Source organism: Choristoneura fumiferana, chromosome 21 (genome assembly GCF_025370935.1).
Source record: "Choristoneura fumiferana chromosome 21, NRCan_CFum_1, whole genome shotgun sequence".
In the NCBI taxonomy this organism is placed as follows: domain Eukaryota; kingdom Metazoa; phylum Arthropoda; class Insecta; order Lepidoptera; family Tortricidae; genus Choristoneura; species Choristoneura fumiferana.
In genome coordinates this window covers 13,540,326-13,557,239 of record NC_133492.1, presented here as the reverse complement: position 1 = coordinate 13,557,239, position 16,914 = coordinate 13,540,326, and the positions used below count along the sequence as shown (strand labels likewise).

At 35.5% G+C, this 16,914-nt stretch overlaps 1 protein-coding gene across 1 annotated transcript in view; it reads right to left on the bottom strand.

The window, feature by feature from the left end:
* Positions 1-16,914, bottom strand: part of LOC141439711 (lachesin-like) — a 77,678-nt gene that overhangs the window by 56,678 nt on the left and 4,086 nt on the right. The window contains exon 2 of the mRNA XM_074104056.1: positions 4,527-4,878. Within this exon, the coding sequence (XP_073960157.1) occupies positions 4,527-4,641 (115 nt within the window). The 5' untranslated portion in view covers positions 4,642-4,878. The remainder of the gene's footprint in view (positions 1-4,526; positions 4,879-16,914) is intronic.

The following is a 16,914-nucleotide window of genomic DNA, read 5'->3' as shown; positions in this document are numbered from 1 at the left end:
ACCCGCGGTAGAGGACGACCACCAAAAAGATGGACAGACGATATCCGGCAACACACACGGCAACTGGCTGCGAGTGGCAATGGATAGGCAAGACTGGAAAAGTAAAGAGGAGGCGTATGTCCGAAGACTGGCGCTATAAGGGCTGTTATGTTACAGATAGAACGAAATGCTAATTAGTTTTGTGGCTTCAGTTATCAATACAATCAAAATAATAGCACTAATAAAAAGACTCAGAAGAAATCTCTCTCCGATACAGATGCTTGGCACAAGAAACCGATACTGCAAATGGTTAGTACCGGCACTCGTATCTCGAACTACCCGCACCTGCTCATTTTTATTTGTCACCCCATCACACTGACACACAACACTAGCAAGGTCCGACCGTCCCTCCGAACATTCATCTCGACGCCGACACTTATTTATTACAGGATTCCACGAAGATGAAGGCTTATATCCATCGTCCCGGTTGAAATTTTTGTGCTTTTTTATTTCAACCGCTTCACGCACCATTATTGAGTAGAAATGACGTTCCATGGAGAGAATTTTGAGATTGTGAAGCTCAATCCAGTGGTTTGATCCTGACTCCAACAAATGTTTGGCTATGGCTGACTTGTTCACTTGGCGATTTTTAACAGCTGCAATATTTTCCTTGACCCTCTAAGCTATTGTTCTTTTTTTTCTACTCAAGGATGGTGCGAGACCGTGCGTTGACAACCGCTACGGTCGAAGTAAAAAAGCACAAAAATTTCAAAATTTCAACCGGGACGATGGATATAAGCTATCATCTTCGTGGATTCCTGTTATAAATAAGTGTCAGCGTCAGGATGAATGTTCGGAGGGACGGTCGGACGTTGTTACCTAGTGTTGTGTTCTGGTGTGATGGGGTGACAAATAAAAATGACCAAGTGCGGGTAGTACGAAGGACTCGCGCTGCTAGGCAGACTTGACTTGAGTCTACTCGTGACCACGGCCACTGTTATATGGTCGAAACGTCGAGGTAAATATTTCTCGTGTGTTTTGCGTGACAAGTCCTGTTTGCGGTATTTTAGCTATTAGTGAATAAATCACGAAAATTTTAAACATTATTTTAAACAAATATCTGTCCCAACCGGGGATCGAACACGGACCTGAGACTTCACAGTGGTCTATCTGATCGTCAAAACAGGTATTCTTGTGTGAAATATAAACCGTTTACTCATATTAGACTTATGATGCACAAGCCACCTTCAGAACATATTCATTCAAAACTCATATATTACTAGGGTCACCAACACCCCTGCCCATAATTCCCAGTCCCCAGGTCACGTGTTAAGCCTCCAGGGGATATGAAATGTGCAAACAATTACAAGAGCTTTTTTGTTCGCCCCCGTGGGTCGTTTGTGCAACGCACAATGCCACTCTATGTCAACGGCAGCTCCCTATTTAAATACGACCGACAAATGCACTACACATCTGCGCTTTTCGCACCACCAGATACGACTATAAAGAACTCAATGTCATGCGGTAATGTTCTTTTGAGCTGTTCATTAAATGCAGTGATATGAAGTACGGTTAAATTATGTCATGATGACATTTTGATTGCACACGGCGCCATTTTAGTATCATTAAAATATTGAGTGAAAAGTGTCTAACTTTTAAAATGTTTAAGCATACGAGGTATTATAAAACTAGTTCCAAAACGCTCTTGTAAACATTAAATTGGATATTTAATTCTAGACTAGCCTTTACCCGAGCCTTTGGTCTAGTAGTAGTTAAAATCTCGTAGAAATTCCCAAATTTAAATCGTTGGCTTTATTAGTGATGTATAATAAACAAGATGTTATTATAGTTACTTATATAAGAAGGAGAGGGGTTGGTTAAGTTGGAATCCGGAATATTTTGGTAGATGGTTTCATTAATATGACTAAACGGCTCTGTAGAGCTTTTCATCAGAATTTTGATTCACACTTAAATCACCACTTTATACTTCGGTCAATGTATGGAAATGTTTGTCAACCACAATAAAAAAAATCTGAAATTCATTAACAAAAATGTTCATTTCGGTTAAAGTAATCTAACAATCTACGGAAATTATTCAGATTTTTTTAACACCACTGTATAATTATAACCATATTACATTTATATCTGGTCTTTTATCTTAAAAATGTACAAAAGAATGACTACTTAATGAAAAGATTCAAAGAACTTGCAAATATAGAAATTCTTGCACGAAAATCAATTCGGAACGTTTTTATGCTGCTCTGCTCCCTTGTATCCTTTGAAAAACGTCCCATTTTTCTCCTAAATACATAAGCACTGGCAATCGGAAACTCGACGCGGGATCCACTCTGCGTGAACCTATTCGATCTCATGCATTTAAATTTAGAATTAGTGAAAGCTTCACCCGCAGACGGTGTTTTTCAACGGAGGTAACCGACCGGTTCCTCGAATCTCCCTGATGCCAGTTTCATTGAATACGAGACTGATTTAATATTGTTCGAAACAGAAACAAGCCTGGGGTAAGTACTAAATACCGTAAACCCTGAACAGGTAAAACTAACACGCAGTATCAAAGTTATTTACATGGAATCAAATAAAGTGTTTAGTCAAAGAATTTGATATACAAATTTTCTTGATCTAAGCACGTTTGTTTGGGAAAAGGTAGCAAAACCTTTTCAAGAACACGAAACAATAACAAAGTTGAACTCTTCGGAGAAATATTGGGATCGCGCTACGCTTTGTTGTCTGGATAATAATAAAAACATTAGAAATTTATTTTAACAAACTCACCTGCTGCTTGCACAGAGAAAATTACAAAATTGTACTGTACCCTATGCATTAATAACTCCAAGAAAAGTTATCCAGTTTGAAAAGCTATTACTTAGTTAAATAGCTCTACAGACTACAGAAATGTAAATAAGAGTATTAAATAAAGCCACGTTAGATATAAAATCACGAAGCACCATGGCTGACAAGCCATATTTTTAGTTTCTCAGCTCATATCTAAAATACAAACTGAGACATGGATGCACAGAAAAACCAGAAAAAGAGACCAGCACTGGGAATCGAACCCAGGTCCTCAGTAATCCGTGCTGCGTGCTATGCGTGCCTCTACACCGCTGCTGGACAGGAATCTAGACACGAATTTTTCCTATGCATACATATTTCAGGTTGCTTATTTCTACTTTGCTACTTAAGCAGCAGCACTAGCGACATCTATGTTTCGTCGACAGACGCCACACTCTTTTGGAACTAACCGCTCACCCAGACAAGAGATGTCGCTACAAAGCAATCAAATTATATTTTTTTTCGATATGGTTTCACGGGATACCCGTAAAAGTAACAAATTTGAAGTCGAAATAAAAAATACAAAAATACTCCAAAAAACCAATAATAATTTCTCAGCTCAGTCTACAGCGGGATTAATTTCTCAAGATGCAAGTTAGTGCAGAGATCGCTTAAAAAGAGTTAGGTAGGTAGGTACATTTCACTGGTGACTACAGATAATTACTAAAACATAGTTATGAAAACAGAAAACTTATCAATATTTAGTACGAGTGGCGAAAAAAGTGACGAATGTCCGTGCTAGAAAATAAGGCTGTAGGTACTTTAATGATCCTTTAAACACCTACCGAAAAAAAGTTTTTTTTCTAACAGATATTAAAGTACATACTTGTTTAAACTCATTATTAGCCTTAAATTATGTAACTAGCTAGCCTATCAAAAATAAATAACCACCATTACGTATATTAATATGGTCCTAAGCTTAATGTCCAGTCAAAAAACTCCCTCGCCATAGTGTTTGCGGTTATCAAACAAATTCCAGCAAAACAAATTATCCCAACTTCAAAGGTGTCACATCTATTAATTTTATTCGCGTTACGATTCCCGCCTAACATTCATCGTACCTTCGTAAAGGAAACGGTGAGACAACATAAATAATCTAGTTGAAGACAAGTCGCCCCATGCGAGTGGCGGCGAAAAATGTATTTGGGTAAAAGGATGGTGCGAGCTCGCTTCGTTACATTTTGTCACTCCCTGGGGCGCCCGACTAGTAGCGCTGTTCCGTACAACTTGTACAGCCAAAATGTTTTATGCTGGCGTCACGAAATCTGATTTGTATCCACAACTCTGCCCACTTTACGGCCGCCTGCGCCGGGCCGTAAACGCGTGTTTATTGTTTCTCGTACACGTAAGTTCAAGGTTAAAAACAAGCCATAAAGGTTATCTTGTCTTGTAAGGAGATTGCGTGTGGTACAATTATTACTTTAAAGCCACTAACTTTTTAGAAACCTCGTTAAAATGTTCAGCTAAAACTCCTTTGCAAAGAAAGTAAATTAATCGCTAAATACTAAAGGGCTTCATTGTTATTGCTCACCATTTCAAACTAAGGATAAAACACAACAACAACCAGCCTTTTTCTCTTCGCGCAAATAAATCTTAGAAGATAAAGCCATAAACCAACGAAAAAGGCTAACACATAACATGCCCCAGAAAATAAAAATCTCAAAAGCATAAAACACGTCCGTAAGCGAAATGGAAGTTACCTTTGGTGCTCTCGACTACGCAGTCGATCCTCCAGAGAAGCAGCGCGGTATACAGCGTCAGAAGCATCTTGTCTCCGCGAAAGCAAAATAACTCAGTTTTATGGTCCCTCCCCATCTTTGCCGGAATTATCGGCAACGCCGCCTTTTATGGCATCAACTCGCAACATCACAAACACAGCACAGTTGCCAGAAACAAACGCTTCTCAAGATAAACGAAATCAGACAGTTACGGCCCCACACTTTTTTATGGCATCGACTGTAGGTAATTTATGACGCGTAATAAAAGTAATTTATGTGACCACTACATAAATTGATTCTACACTTTTGATGAAATCATCGGGATCTCCGGTACCTGGAACAATGAACGGACACTATTAATTTTAATAAAACGGCATAGGATTGCTAAGTTGAAACTGTTACTCAGTTACTCTACTCAATAGAGCATTTTAGATTGGATTAGTCTCTGACCAAAATTTGTAGTAAATATCTGCAACAATTAGTAGTTTTGGGCAAAACTGAATCGAAATGAGTTTTACATTTCGCTCGGTCTTAGTTTCGACAGATTTTTGCCGAAAACAAAATTGTATCAACCGAAACTCGACGAAACCGAACAACGTCATAAGTAAAATAAAGCACATTCAACTCTTAAGTACTTAAATATTTGTAGTGTGCATTTAAGAATTTTGGAAATCACATTTGCATATTTTATTAAAGTTTGCGGACGAGTAGATAAAGGATTTAACCACCTGAATAAACACTAACCAAAACTCCCTCTATTCCGTTTATTGTCACCCATAAATAAAGCACACCGCTGCATGCCAACGCATTCCTGCAAAGCAAACTTTGCATTGCACACGAAAAGCGCATATCGTCACTACTTTGAAAAAATCTCGTATCTCAAATCAATACATCAACAAAATTGACCTTTGAGATAATGTTCGTAAAGTTCAATTAGAATAGTATCCATTTTGAGATACGAGCGTTTTTCAAAGTAGTGACGATATCCTGCCAATGTTACTAAGACATGATAAGATGGCTCGTGAAACGTTTTCTTTTACTTGTCCGTGGGTAGGCGTTTGCTCCGAGGTTAGGACGTTTATGGAAGGGGCACCATTACGAGAATGATGCTACTTGCGTGAGCAATCCGATTTTATACCCGTCCCAGTGTTTCGACGAGCCACAATCAAGGTATTGCTTTACTTAGCGGTCCTTGGGGAGAAGAATTGCTTGTTCACTATTGTGTTCTCCACGTTTGTTGATTAATACGTTCTGTGCAGAAAATGAATGGGACTTAATCACGTTAAGTAAACGATTTATTGAGCATTGAGGTTGTGCGGTTGCATTTAACGCAACGCAAAAGCACGGAAGCAATATACAATTGTCTTAATGATTTTACTAAAGAAGACAACATAGACTAGAAGACTGGTTGTAGGAGATAGAGGTTAAGGAAGGTTAATTTGCGATACCGGTTTTATACATTGCAGTGGCTGTCGAGAAAGTTATGACAATGCAGTCTTTGTTTATGAAGTTTATTGCTGAAACTGGTTGAAAATAACTACCAAAACTCTATTAAATCGATTAAAATGATAGGAAAAAGTTTACTAACTCAAAGTTCATGAAATACCTTTAAAAGTTTTTTTTTTTATTACGAATAGCTTTAATTGTATATAAGACTATAAGAGTGACTGTATCTACTAACAAAGCTATGGATTTTTAATCTGAAATAAAAATTATTATTATTATTATTATATAACTAGGTCAACTTTCGAGAAGAAATAACGAGATTCTGTATAAAAAAACTTCCATACAACCCGTTATTTTTTGTTCGTCTGTGTATGCAGGCAAACAAACCAGTCAAATTGACTTGAAATTCGATACTTGCGTAGATCCGATTACAATGTTACTAGGGACCGTCACCTCAGCAAAAAAGAGTGCACAATTTTTTTTTTAACAAATTTTATTTTCGAAGCAACAGAAAAAAAGACGACAATGGAATGAACTAATTGCTAGATCTTTCATTCATGGTCTAAATCCTGTAGCAAATAAGTCTAACAGCGCGATATCGTTTCACGACATGTACACAATTCAAGTTTAATTGCATTAGTAAGCATTAAGTATACCTACTTCTTTTATTTTATCATTGAAAAAGAAGGTAAGCGATCTTGGCTTGTCTTTTTAATGAAAAACACTTTTGAAATTTTTTTTATAGAAAATATTATGTAGCAATTATAAAGCAAGGACGTAATATGCTCATTTACATTATTTTTGGTTTCATAAGTAATACTATGCTTTTAAAAGCGTTTTACAACAAAAATCGAAAAATTGTTTACCTTCCTCCCAATGCTAAAATAAACAAAATAGGCTTCATGTTAGTATGTAGCTTGCGAATGACTTTAATGCTAAAAGTAAGGCTATTAAAAATAATTCCAGTTCCAGTTCCACTAGTTGAAAATATATCAAACGTAAATCCTATGTAAAAATCTTACTTCTGTGTTTTTAATATTTTCGGAAATACACTATTTGTATTTATTGTTTCATTATGCACAGTCACCATCAGATATGTCGGAGCGGCCAAGGTGGTCAAAAATATCGGAACATACACTCTATTAAGGGGCTACCCGAGGTTTTCATCGATTTTTGACAAGTTTTGAATCGTATCTCCTATTTTTACACTACAGATAGAATTATAAGTCAAACGGCTATCGGTTCTCCAATCTTTTGTCTCCATTTTTCTCTACCGGATTTTGAAAAAAAAAAAATATTTCATTTTTGTATGACTTTTTTAATCATTGTCTGAAAAAACACTTATTTCGTATCTCTATTGACGTGAAAGACTTAACATGTTCGTAGATTTCGTAATCTACTTATTTGGGTTCGTCTTTGACGTCTCTACAAACTGGTCGAGGGTTTTCATTTGAAACTAATTAACACAAAAGTTATGGCCAGAAAACCAGTTTTTTGGCATAAAATTGTTCAACTTTGATGCCAAATATCTCGAAGACAGTGAACTTTGAAGTAAATATGGGATACTACATTACTTAAAACCGTTGTTGTTAATATAATAAGCTACAAAAAACATTAGAAAACTAAGGAATTCAGATCGAAGGTTATTGGGGCATGGGATCCCCTTAATTAAGGTATTATTAGAGTTCATGTATCGATGTTTTTGATCACCTTGGCCGCTCCAAAATATCTGATGGCGAATGTACAACTAATACTGTAAACAGCACACTACAATTTAATTCCAACTTCCTTTCCTTCCTTTGATGTAATCGTCTAATTTTAGCAGTTAAAAGCTAAACTAAACAGTCGAAAAATAACTTTAGGTTCCCGGAGGTATTCCTGTTTTATTTGGGTACTAAACTAATTAAGGTGTATTCTAGTGTGTTTATTCATTAAATACAAGTTTGCCGATTTGCCCACTAGTACCGAGGGTCGGCGTCTACTAGTGCGAAAGGATGAGGACTGAAGGACAGTTCGTTAATAGGGTTTCCGTTTTTCACGGATCTATGGCAGCGAAAATAGTCTATTAAATACGTCTTGGAAGAAATGTGAGCAAGCGTGTAACTTGAACCAATGAGATGGTCCGTTTTTATATACTTTTGCGTGTATAATCTCCGAGAAACGGTAATATTATTATGAGTTTTGCGCCCATTGTTTCTAAATTTGGTAACTCTACCTAATGAAGACTATCATAATAGAGCCGATTTTTTTTTAAATTAATGATTTTAAAATTTGAATTTTTAAATCGAAGATAAACGTCGAAACAGTTAAATTTATTGTTTAAATTGACGGCAAAAATAGTTGAAATATGTATATGATGATTGTAACGAAAAATCTGATTTACTTTAATATCAAACATCGCTGTTGTACAGTCACCAGCACCAATATCTGACACGACAAAACGTGCATAAATATCTGATATGACTTTATTTCTAGGGCCAGTAGGATGTGTCAGATATTTTTGCTCGCTCCGTTAAGGTAGATATTAGTGCAGGTGACTGTACTTATGTACTAATTTTCTCAACTATAGTAGGTAACCCTTACGTTAAGAAAATTTAAAGAATTTCCTTATTTTATAACTAGCAGTGCTTGCACTGTTGTGTTTCAGCGTGGAGAGTAAGACAGCCGGTGAAATTACTGCCACTTGAGGTATCCCATCTTAGGCCTCGTGATTTTGCCAAAATTAGCCATTAATGACATTGTAATAAGAACCACGGCACGCGTCATCGTGAATGACTCTATCTATAGATTGGCAACGCATCTGCAATCCCCCTGGTGTTTGTTGCAGGTGTGTATGGGCGGTGGTGATCTCTTACCATCAGGAAACCCATTTGCTCATTTGCCATCCAGTAAAATGAAATAAAAATTTAGAACTTTAAAAATTCTACATTAAAAATCAAATGTTTTAAGTCCTGTGCATTGAAATATATTTACACTAGTAAGTCAATGGTAATTTGATGCACAGACTAAAAAAAAATCTACTTACTTTGTTTCAAAAACAACTTAACGATAATGCCCGTCCATATTTACCAGTTTCCGTGTAATACTCTACTAAAATAAAAAGGACAAGATCGCTCCCATTCCCGAGGGAGCCACAGGAGATTTGGTATTCTTAGAAGATAATTAACTCTTTATAACGGGACATCTGCTTGCAGCTATATGAGTACAATTTATAACGAACAACTGTTCACAGTATTCGTAATTATTGTATACATATTTAAGTCATATTTATTGCACTTTAGGGGAACATTTACATTTATGAAGAGCAATGAAGTGCACTTGTTTAATTTTATTATCTGTGTGAACGAAGTAACCCTAGTGGGAAATGGGAGCCGGGGAAATAGCGCTGAATTTTTAAACCGAATCATTGGAAGTCAAAGCAATACATGGTAACATTTTCTAGTAAATTTTATTGCAATAATAGTTTTTCTAATTTCTGAGCAAACTTGTCACAAGTAGCAAGTGAAACTCTTGTTATTCTTTGATATAGTGTAACAAACAACACTAGATATGTTGATGATTAAATAACAGCTATTCTCAAAATTCAATTATTTGGATATTTCTGTTTTTTGTACACGTAATCACTTCCACGAATGTCACTACCGTAGTACCGTGAATGTAATTACGCTTTCTGATATTTCGAGAAAATGCTAATAATTATGATGGATTCATAATAATAGTTACAAGTTAAACTATATAATTAAAATAAGTTAAAAATAATCAAAACCATTTAGATATCCCATCGTGAAGAAATTCTCACGGTAAAAAATGCGTGCCGTCAAAAACAAAACGACAGCAGCTTACTTCCTAAATGGCTTAAGAATGTTACACAGTTAAAATATTAATTGGACAATCCTTCAGCATACCCTAATGAGTAATTTCCGGAACCAAATGTTTGTAAGCTGTTTCTAGGTTTAATATATTATTATGGTTTCTTTACGATTAATATTATAATCGTCACGTTCTAAACCAGCCTGCGTTTGAAACGTAATATGTCAATCAAATTTTTATAAATATATACCTAGTGCCATCCACGACGACGCGTGATTTTGACAAAATTAGACATTAATGACATTGTAATAAGAACCACGGCACGCGTCATAGTGAATGACACTACCTATATGTACCTAGCGTGAATTTAGAAACTTATGTTTTTAAGATTGTAAGAGACCATGCATTAATGCTATAATCGTTTTAACTGACTGATAGGTAGTCTGACGTACCTACCTACACAAAAATGATTCTAGAAGGGTTCCATCCTGTCTACCTTTTAGGGTTAGAATATAGAGAGATATATTTATTACCTTCTGAAAAATACATTACACAAACACAATATCTGGAAAAGATCGCTCTTAAGCGATAAGGCCGCTGTTTATCTTGTAATCTTTCTTTCCGTGTACTTGTTTCTTTATCGCGTACTATTTATGGTGTACAATAAAGAGTCATTGATAATTGATTGAAATGATTGAAGATAATAAACTGTATAATAAATAAAATAGTGTATACAGTAAGATTTCAGTCCAAAATAAAATTTAAATTACAAATTTGAACTGAATTTTAAAAATAAAAATAATAATAAATAATTAACAGTAAAATTAAAATGTGTCAACGTAACATATCATGACGTAATAAAACTCTTTTGTAATTGACTTAGTAAAAATAATAACAGAGACTTATTTCCGTCTAAATGCTCATTATTTTACTATACATTTTGTATTTCCAACACACAGTAGGTACACTTGCATCCAATCTGTTGGTATTTAATGAACGGCAATTGAAACGTTAATTATTTACCTGTTTAAGTAGGAAAAAGACTGAAACTGAATAAATTATTACTGGTCGCTATCGTGGACCCTGTTTACAAATTCAATTTAACCAGCGCACTTCGGGAGTCATTAGGAAACCAATTAGTATCGGACTCGACCTCCGTTTATAAATATTGCAAATCATGCCTACCGCATACGGATATTTTTCACCCCCTACCGCACCGGGTTACTCCCTGGGTGTAAAAGCCGGCCAATAGTGAATAAGAAGGAATCAATTGAGGATTTCAAAGCACGGCAAAGGTAAGTTATAGTAAAATGAAAATGTCGATGCTAAACTCGATTTCAGACGTGAGTTATCCGTTATGTTATCATTTAAAATGAGTGAGTCTCATGTTTAAAAGTTATAGTATTTCTATAAAAAACAAAGTTAATTTACCATACTGCGCGGGTGCCGTAGCGAATAAAAGCCGTTACAAAATAATACATCTTCTATGGTCTTACCAAGTTCTCACCAACCTGTATCGACTTTATAACTTACTTTAATATGCGAAAACAAGCCAACTCCGGTAAAGTATATATAACCCCACAGTCGCTCATGAACATTAATATACACTTATAATCCCTGATTATACCGGACTAAGGACCTAAAGTACCAACTTTCCGAGCCTCTGTACTTATTTAAAGAATGTTTGTTTACATTTCGCTTCAAAATATTTTCATCAAGCACGAATAATAATTACAATGGTAATGAGTTTCCTCGGCTGTTTATTAATGAAGTGGGTTTGAACATTAATTTGATCTTCTGAATTTGTGTTCAAGGAAATGTCAGATTGAGTTATGTGATGTGATGACAATGGAGGTATCAGTGAGCACGTCGTGTTTTTAACATGGTTTTGAATTATTCTTAGCCGAACGCATATTATAGTAATTTTTGTCATAAAAAGGGTGCTCATAAGGTGAAATTTTAAACTTGATAATTAAAGATAGTGCAACGAGAGTTGAAGTGGATTACACACACAGCCACAAAAGGAACTGATTGCACAAAACAAGAATGAATGAAATTAATGAGCATAATATATTATGTCAAAATCCTGCTGTCATTACACGACATGTTTTTAGCTGTGTGTATAATCATTCACTTCAACTCTCGTGGCACTACCTATATATTTAGTGTTTCTAGCTTAGTTAATGCTGGACATTGTAATGCATTAGCTTAATACGCTACGTATATTTGACAACTTCTTGGTTTGCCTTATCGTACATACATATTATAAAAATATAAATGTTCAGCCAATGTTTAGCGAAGAAAAGAAGTAATTCAGTTTGAATTTGAATTTATAGTGATTTCTAAAACGTTTCTGTCTGTACCAGGTATGGTGCTACTTGCGTGGACGTCACATGCAAGTATGTTTTTTCACTGTCTCATCTTGAATTGAAATCTTTATACGAGTAACTCTGTTATAATATGTAGAGATAGAAAGTTCATAACACATGTTCAATAACACACATTTTCAAGCTTTGATTTATAACATGAATGCAAAATAGTCAAATTCGTATAGTATTGATTAGTCTTATGTAGATTTCTAATTTGACTATGTTGACTATACATTGAGTTTGTGATTTAATTTAAACAAAGTATAAGGATCATAACTATTGATTGAAACAATTGATTATATGTAATTCATTTCAAATTTCACCTTATATTTCAAATTGTTAGGGTTCTTTTCCCAAAATATTCCAACGGGACGGATGTTACTAAGGTTCTGCCTTCTTTCCATCTGTCTACTTGAATCATGACAGTCTAGAAATTTTTACTTAGTGCGAAATACAATGGCCGTTATAGCATTACCTCTAAGTAAATAAAATAAACTAATATAAAAAATAAAGCTAGACAACACAACGCACCCACAAAATAGTTTTTTTTTGTCGATTTAAGCTTTATGTTACTTCATGGTAATTCTGCTCATAAATTAAAAGCACCTGGGCGACCGATAGCGATAAAACTCGATAATAAGCGTTTTGCCAGAGATAAGACCTTGACAGATTTTTCATCCCCGAAAACCCCCACATACCAAATTTCATCGATATATATATCACGATAGGTGTATATGTGTGTGTGTGTGTGTGTGTGTGTGTGTGTGTGTGTGTGTGTGTGTGTGCATACTCGTATATACAAGTATTGCTCGTTTAAAGGTAATAAAGTAAATAAATATAATTATTGTGAGATCCTTGTTTTACTCGTATATCAAGTATTTTATTTGTAATTGTTTTATTTTGAAAAAATGACTTTCTGCCAAGTTTCTTACGGCGCATTCTTCTTGGCAATGATGGTATTTCCGAAAGCGCTGGTAGTTTAAAAAATGACGTGTAAAAGTGCCCATTGCGGCCTATTTACTGAAAAAATCATTTGAATTTTAATTTGAATATCAAACGTTTTACAAACCCCTAAAAAGGAGAAATATCGACTTTCCCGTTCACCGTATTTTGCTTACCTGTCCTAAATTTTCATTCAACGTCAGTCAATAATACTCCGAAGAGCCACCTTCATCACGGCTCAACGTTTCAAGAAAGTTCAGCATCCAGATAACCCTCAGTCTGTCATAAATACGCTCTAGATCGTGCCAACATACATACGTAATTGAAAAAGTTTGGACGGGGGTTAACTGATGTCGAAACTCTTGTATCTTCGCTCGATTAACGTTTATTGCTGTTATAACAGTAGCCATTTTAGATTGTGGATAAATCTTAAGCTCGGGTTATTAGAAAAAGTTGGACCATTTTAGTTTATAGCGAGTACAGTCAACGCCTAGCTAGAGTTGCCCGAGCTACGTAGTTATCTACACAATTTTTTTTTATGGAATAGGGGACAAACGAGCAAACGGATCGCCTGATGGTGACTATCTGAGTCTGTTTGTTACACTTTCATACTTAAAATACTGACATGAGACTTTGTATGTAGTTTAAGTGTCTGAGAAGGACATAGGATGAGGAGTTCTTATCTCGAAAATGGATAGTTCCTCGATCGTTTCAACCGCTATCAGTCTCCTGTCGCTTATACTGCAGAAATGAGTCAGGTAGAATAAGGATTTTAGTAAACGATATGGTGTGCATGCGGTAAAAGTACCATTAAATTTTTTTTTCTGCTTACGGTATTTCATTTTTAGGGTTCTGTGGCCAAAATGGCAAAAGCGGAACTCTTATTGTTTCGCCAAGTCTGTTTGTCTGCATGTCCGTCCGCGGCTTTGCTCAAGGACTATCAATGCTAGAAAGCTGTAATTTTGCACAAATATATATGTAAACTATGACGACAAAATGGTACAACAATCAAATTAAAAAAAAATTTTTTTTAGGTTACCTCCCATAGACATAAAGTGGGGTTGTTTTTTTTTCATCTAACCTTATAGAGTGAGGTATCGTTATCTAACGACCTATCTAGGTCTTTTAAAACCATTAGGGGTTTGCAAGGACGATTTTTCGATTTATTGATTTTTTTGCGAAATATTCAACTTTAAAGTGAAAATTTTCGTTAAAATCGAGATAGTAAGTATATCAAACTTTCAAGGAAAACTATAACGGCTAAGTTTGCTTAAGAATTATTAGTAATTTAAGAGTAAATAGCAGCCTAAGGTATAAAATATACCTAAACTTGGAAGATTCCGTTTAAAATACGAAATCCGTAGAAAAATATTACTTTATTTTTTCGTAATGGCTACGGACCCCTATTTTGGGCGTGTCCGACACGCTCTTGGCCGGTTTTTTTTTGTCAATAGGTATATACGACAGGAGACAGATAGCGGTTGAGACGGTCGTAGAACTCCCAATTTCCCAAATAGTATAGGTAGTTATCGCGGGCGTGCGATAAACGAATTCTCCACAGACGAAGTCATGGGCAATATAAAGCTAAAACTCTGGTTCATCACGCGCTTGACCGATTTTTTCAATCATAGCCAATCAAATGCCAAATTATTGTTGATTATTACAAAGCTGTCCCCAGCGCGGTGGGCTCTAAATCATGTCCGCTTCGGTAACGGGAAAATGCAAAGCTTTTATTGAAATTTATTAATTTCCGATCTGTTTTTTACAACGCCGTAATAAAATATGCGTAAAGTTTACCCGTTAGGAATCACCTAGCTTGTTTACGATAATTTTATAGCATCCGTGGCTACTGAAGCAGAAGATCAATAAAAATTTTTTAAAAAAAGTAAAACCGTCCAATAACAAAAAGGACGACTACAAAACCCTTGAAAATATTTTTCTAGGTAAGTGTACGACTAGCTCGAATTATTGGGACAATTCACAATATCTACTTCACCTACATACTATGGGATTCAATCCCTCCTGCTGGTCGTGCTGAGTCACCGACTTCGAGCTAGTACGTACCTACTTACGTAGAAAATATTTTCAATAGTCGGTTCCATTTTTTGTTATTTTTTTAAGTCGGTTTTACTTTTTTGGACTTTTTAGTGATTCGAGCCAAAGAACATCTCACAACTATTCAATTAAGCCCAAAACTTAGTTACGTTGTTTATAACAGAACCTTCTGCTTCAGCATCAATTTCGAAGAGCTTCTTCTTAGTTGCTTATCAATCGCCGTGAAATATATAGTATATGGTCAAATCTGGTCAGTTCCACTTCACCAAATTATGATTTGCAGAGCAAATGCAGAGTTACTGCTAATATATCAAATTACCATAGTCCCTACAATATTGAAGAGTTCCTGATTTCTTAAGATCCGATCATCAATCCTAATGCTGCTTATGGGACCTAATGAAAGCCCTGAACTCAAAACTAACATGAAGCAACCGAATTGATAACCTCCTCTTTTGAAGCGTAAAAAAGTACTATGTTGAGCCAAATATCATTTTTATTTTCTGAACAGCAGACAGTGGCTAAATGCCAATAGTAGTGTGATACTGTCTATCTCTCCGGAAGCTAGTTTTAAGGAAGTAAATAGACTTTAAGCGTATTTTGAGATTTTGATAAAATAACCGCTTGACATTCTTTAAAACGTCAATGTTTTTTGATATAACTTTTGCGAAAGAAAGTACAATAAATTTAAAGAAACCCAATAAAACGATGTTTATAAATTTACCGGTTTTCTGATAAAATATACTTGTTAAAAGTGTAAGTACTATTTTGAACCAATGAATAATCAAAAAAGTTTCTTTAACTGCAAAATATAACCCGTTCAAAGAAAAAAGCCTTAAATGTTTACATTTTAAACAAAAATTGGTTCAGTTCAAACAACTTGGCCTTAAACTCTTAAATCCAAATTTCCTGTCTCTCTTTCTGGCAGTCTTTTTTGCTGCTGTCCGTTCTGTTTCAGCTTACTTTCGCACTAATTACCAACACAAGCAAGCAAGCACTCGACTATATTTTCAGGTATTTTTTGCAAACTTGATTACTTGACTCTGTTTTGAATAAAAGAAATTTACAACCAAATTACATTTATTTAAATTGGTTACCTACTTAATCAAAAATGCGCTAAATTGTAAAAGTAAGTGCACAGCGTAAAACTTTGATCAAAGTCAGTCAAAATATTTTTGTCCAATGTACTTATTTATCCCAGCCTATATACGTCCCACTGCTGGGCGCAGGCCTCCTCTCAGAACAAGAGGGCTTGGGCCATAGTTCCCACGCGGGCCCAGTGCGGACTGGGAACTTCGCACGCACCATTGAATCGCTTCGCAGGTTTGTGCAGGGGTACGTATTGCAAGGACTAAAATTAAAATAACTAACTTTAAATAACCTACGTTCAAAATCCTTAAAATCTAAATACCTAATGATTTTTTCACTTACATTCAAAATACCGAAAGCTTAAAATGTCAAATGGTATGTTAGCGGTCAAAACACCGAAACCATCGTTACACCAAAGTCTGCTATTTTCAAATGACAACATTCTAACTTTTTCAAGCGGGGGTAGATTGACATTTATCATTTTCTGTGCTGTTACAAAAAAAATACCTAACATCGAAGGCTAAGACGGGAGCTCGAGAGTCGTTTCTGCTCTGAAACGTCTTCCTCGCTCGCTCGCTGCCAGCGAGGTACCAAAAGTAGGTGTTATAACGACATCCCATCGATAACATTTATTTCAAGTCCTGGGGCTCCCTTTTGTTACA